Below are 5,000 nucleotides of genomic sequence, written 5' to 3'. Positions count from 1 at the left end.
ATGAGGGGAGGGGGTGGGAGATTGCGGTGGGAGCTGAAGTTTAGAGTGAACAACAATCACTCTGCTCCACCAAGGCGGTGAGGAGAGTGGAGGAGAGTGTATGGGGGCCTGTTTCTGAGAGAAGAACTTCAGAGCTGCCACATTTTGAAAAGGGAGGGAGGTAATCTCTCTGCACAACACACACACACACACACACACACACACACACACACACACACACACACACACACACACACACACACGCGCACGCGCACGCACACGCACACGCACACGCACACGCACACGCACACGCACACGCACACGCACACGCACACGCACACACACACACACACACACTTAAGTTTCAAACATGTGAGCCCAAATTTCAGAGTTTTCAGTGCAACAGGAAAACTCAATTAGAGCTCATACATATTGGATTTCCAAACCATTACTGTAGTTTGCTTTTTGTTTTTTTAAACATGCAACTGGTACATGCTGTTTGCACTAAAAGTGACGCAACCCATTTCAGCTTCATGGAGCCAGAAGTGCTGGAATCGATAAGTGCCCTCCGACACCGCGCTGTATATGGACCTTCCCGGCTCTAATGGCCATTTTTGAGTCCACAGATTTTATAGCCGAGCTCGGCAACCACTTCATTATGAATGTATCATTGAGGTGTTATTGAGCCAACACCCTCGTCCAGGAGAGAACTTCCGCTACTCAGCAGAAAAGAAAGAAAGAGTATGTGTGTGTGTGTGGGAGAGATAGAGGGAGAGAGGAGAGAGAGAGAGAGAGAGAGAGAGAGAGAGAGAGAGAGAGAGAGAGAGAGAGAGAGAGAGAGAGAGAGAGAGACACTTAGGGTACTCTGCTCCATCAGTAACGTGCAATGAATAATTCACAGCTGTCTGTTTGCCAACTTGCCTCCTGTTAAACATGCAGGCAATCTATAGAGAGAATGTGTCTTTTGAGAAATGTGTTTTATGCCAGTGGTGGTGGTGGTGTGAATGTGTGTGTGTGTGTGTGTGTGTGTGTGTGTGTGTGTGTGTGTGTGTGTGTGTGTGTGTGTGTGTGTGTGTGTATGTATGTGTGTATGTGTGTGTGTGTGTGTGTATGTATGTATGTTTTAGTGTGTGTGTGTGTGTGTGTGTGTGTGTGTGTGTGTGTGTGTGCAATTATAAAAGGATGGCTTCAAATCCGTATAAAAGGGCCTCTACCTATTGCATTATATCTCACGGACACGGAATTCAATTCACTGAACAGAGTTGCTCACTCATCACATGTGTCATTGCATTTAATGAGATCCAAACGGTCTAGACATGTATGTCAAACATGCTTTTGAATGTCTTAAAGAAAGACCATCCTTCTGCTAAACCTTCACACAACTGTTATTCTGGCATGTGATATATCTCACAGGAAATACAAAGGTGGACAGCCGAGTTATGTGCACAGTTTAAACTGCAATGAAATGCTATTGCCATGGAGACAGAGGATGGAAAGTTACTGTTGACAAGAGAGAGAGAGAGAAAGAGAGATGGGGTGGGGGGTGAGGAGGAAAGCCATCAGCAGTCAACACAAGCAGCCTCTAGAACGAGTCCAACGGAACCAGATGGCATGAAGGTAAAGCAGGAAGTACACAGTGCAGCACAGTCGTCAGGAATGAAACACAGCCAGCATCAGAGTCAGAGTCAACATCAGTCCTACACGCAGCTGTCACACAGGGGATTTAGTCCCCGATGCGTTGCTTTAAAATGCAGAGGTTAGGAATGAATTGGTTCTCCTGGTAGGGAAAAAAAAAAGTACAAACATAACACTGAAGAGTATTTTCATGCAGGTGAGACCTGTGGGGGATCCAGGCCAAGCAAACACTGTTAACCTTTTTGCAGAGTCGTACGGCATCTTCTCTCAACAGGACTTTTGCTTTTTTCGTTTTAAACAAACAGCGCAACGTGAGAGAGCCCTGTAAGGATGAAGGGAAGAGACAGAATGCCGACGCTTCGGGGGTGAACGGCGCACACAAACATGTTCGCCAACATGTGTCCCCATCGGCACTGCACACTTCACACACCTCAAAGCACTTAGACCATCAACCCTGTATTCAGCGCGTTACGAAGCGGTACTTCAAAGACCTCTAGAAGATATAGAAGAGGTATGACCTTTCATACTAACACAGTACGGTTGTCTTGGTGATCCCAATGCAAGCTGCTACACTATGTCCCGTGGCTGGTTGTATGCTTGGACATGTAAGCGTATCTGCGTATCTGCATATCTGCATGTAAGGTGGTGCTATTTTGTGACCTACGTATGTTTGCTCAAGTTCTACCCGTCAAGGTAAGAACATACTGTAAGATACTGGGAACTGGAAATTGGAAACTGGATACTGGCACATTTTTGATCAAACATACAATATTGAGATCCCTATACTCAGATCAGAAAATTCTGCCCGTCTAGTGAATGTTTGATCAATGCTTTTTTGTGAATTTTGGTGAGTGTCTGGTGGATGTTTGGCAAATGTGGTGGATGTTTGGTAAATGAGGTGCATGTTTGGTAGATGTGGTGGATGTTTGGTGAGTGTCTGGAGAATGTTTGGTAAATGAGGTGGGTGTTTGGTGAATGTGGTGGATGTTTGGTGAGTTTCTGGTCATGAGTATTCTGCAGCTTAGCTCAGCTTTATTCTACCCTTCCCACATTAGTTGCTCAACCAATGGAATCAACAAACTAGAAAACTCTCGGGGATTAACTTAATTAAAACATACATTCTATGATTGGGTGGAGATTTTCAAAACATAAACAACAAGAACAAAGCAAAAGAAAAAAAAGAAAACAATATTATCAAAATATTTATAGAATTCACTCACCGGTACTGCACACCAAGGAACTAAAATGTTCTAAATAGGAAATAAGTTATCATACTGTAGCTTTGTGACACACAGATTTACATTATATACATTCTATTTTAAATAAATGTGTTGGTTTTGACTGCGGGGCTCCTTTTCAACATGGAGTTCTTCCCTTCATTAGAAAGCTTTCTCTGCTAGAGGAACCAAAAGCCCTGTTGGATGCTGCCTCCTGTGTCCAAGAGAAGGCCCAGTCAATCAGATTGCAGTAAGGCTTCTCCAAGTCCCTGCTAATGGTCCCCCGCTGGACAACAGCGAGTTGTCTCCTTCAGAAGGGGGTGTGCCCTTCACTAGAGAGATGGCAGACGTCCACATTTTGAAAAAAAAGGAAATAAAAATATATATAATATATATATACTTATAAAATGAAAACAGAAGATAGGACAGGAGAGCTGAATTGTCATGTCATCATTTCAGAATACGAAAAAAGCCAACATTTAATCCTGTGTTGTCTTCTTTTTCTTTGATCTTAAGCATTTTTGTTATTATTTGTTGTATTTTTTGTATTTTTTTTTCTTTGAAGAGTGTTGTTTTTACGAAAAAAGACAGACTGTTCCTCTTCATACAGTGTAACTGTACATTTTTAAATGCAGGTAAACAAAATGTAAAAGTGCTTTTGTTTAAAGACTTTATCCAGTGTATCCAAAGGTTTTAGCAGGCACTTGAGTCTCTCCCCGTGTGGAGGGCGTGTGTGACAGCAGAGTGTTAAGGTTTGTGTTGTTTTGGGATATTCCTGGGATGTCGTTCATCCGTAGGGGGGGAACGCGACTGGCATCCGGGCAGAAGCTGTTCAGGAGTCAGCCGCCATCGTTAGACACGGAACAGACGGAAAAGACAGACGGAAAAACGGACAAAAAGTCCCCAACAGGCGGTGGCGGCGCTAGCCCAAGATGTCCAGGTAAACAGGCGTGGCCTTGCCCAAGGCGTAGAGGATCTTCTGGATGTCCTTGATGTTGAGCCTCTGCTGGGGCTCCCGCTGCCAACAGCCCAACATCATGTCGTACACCTCCTTTGGACACACCCGCGGCCGCTCCAACACTCTGCCCTGAGTAATACACTCAATCACCTGAGAGAGAGAGAGAGAGAGAGAGAGAGAGAGAGAGAGAGAGAGAGATGGAGAGATGGAGAGAGAGGGAGAGATGGAGACAGAGAGGGAGAGAGAGAGGGAGGGAGAGGGGGAGGGAGAGAGATGGAGAGAGAGGGAGAGAGAGAGATAGAGAGAGAGAGAGGGAGAGAGAGAGGGAGAGATGGAGAAAGGGTGATAGAAAGCGAGAGAGAGAGATGGAGAGAGAGGGAGAGATGGATGAAGGGGGATAGAAAGTGAGGGAGAGTGAAAGAAAGAGAGAGAAATGGAGAGGGTTGTGGAGTCATAGAGATAGAGAGATGGGGAGAGAGGGAGAGATGGAGAAAGGGGGATAGAAAGTTAGGGAGAGAGATGAGGGAGAGAGAAATGGAGAGAAGGGGGATAGAGAGTAAGGGAGAGTAAAAGATAGATAGAGAGAGAGAGAGATGGAGAGAGAGGGGAGGGTATCAAAAGTGTAAACTGTCAGAATGTGGAACACATTGATGCTTTCACAGGTAATTTCACAGTAACATGGAGATCCAGAATGATTCAGTTTGTTCAAAACATGGCTGGGGTTGACTCACAGAAAACCAGCTAACTGACTCCCGTCACAAATGCTTTGCTCATGGCACGGTGACACGGAAGGGAAGGTGACACGGAAGGGAAAGTCATATATACTTTATATGCTTTTTTAACTCCTCAGAGCACTCAAAGCACTCTACATTAGTATGGAAGTAGTATAAGGAAAGTTGGTCATTATCGTCCCGACAGGGCAAACCGGACTATGATGCGTCAACAGAAGGGTCTTGAAGGGACTTATTTTCCCTGATAATGACCAGCGTTCCATATATTGTCCCGTTTATCATGCGGTCTCTTGCCAAAACTAAACCATTTTTAAACTATGGGAAATCCCATTCAAGTCAATGGAATATTCTACTAGCATTTTGAAAGGCCGTATAATAAATGAATACAATTAAGTGACCGTAAAACGTTGGGAAATTCCATTCAAGTCAGTGGGTGCGTTCTACTAGCACTGTGAAGAGCCATATGATAACTCAAATGAA

The 5,000-nt window shown here is 44.5% G+C and overlaps 1 protein-coding gene across 1 annotated transcript in view; it reads right to left on the bottom strand.

The window, feature by feature from the left end:
- Window positions 1-3,654: 3,654 nt before the first annotated feature.
- The window catches only part of ntrk3a (neurotrophic tyrosine kinase, receptor, type 3a), a 100,740-nt gene continuing 99,394 nt past the window's right edge, over window positions 3,655-5,000 (bottom strand). Inside the window, exon 14 of the mRNA XM_062546502.1 lies at window positions 3,655-3,939. Coding sequence (XP_062402486.1) covers window positions 3,754-3,939 — 186 coding nt within the window. The 3' untranslated portion in view covers window positions 3,655-3,753. The remainder of the gene's footprint in view (window positions 3,940-5,000) is intronic.

The sequence above is a fragment of the Sardina pilchardus genome, chromosome 10 (genome assembly GCF_963854185.1).
Source record: "Sardina pilchardus chromosome 10, fSarPil1.1, whole genome shotgun sequence".
NCBI classification, from domain to species: domain Eukaryota; kingdom Metazoa; phylum Chordata; class Actinopteri; order Clupeiformes; family Clupeidae; genus Sardina; species Sardina pilchardus.
This window is presented reverse-complemented; position numbering and strand designations above follow the sequence as displayed.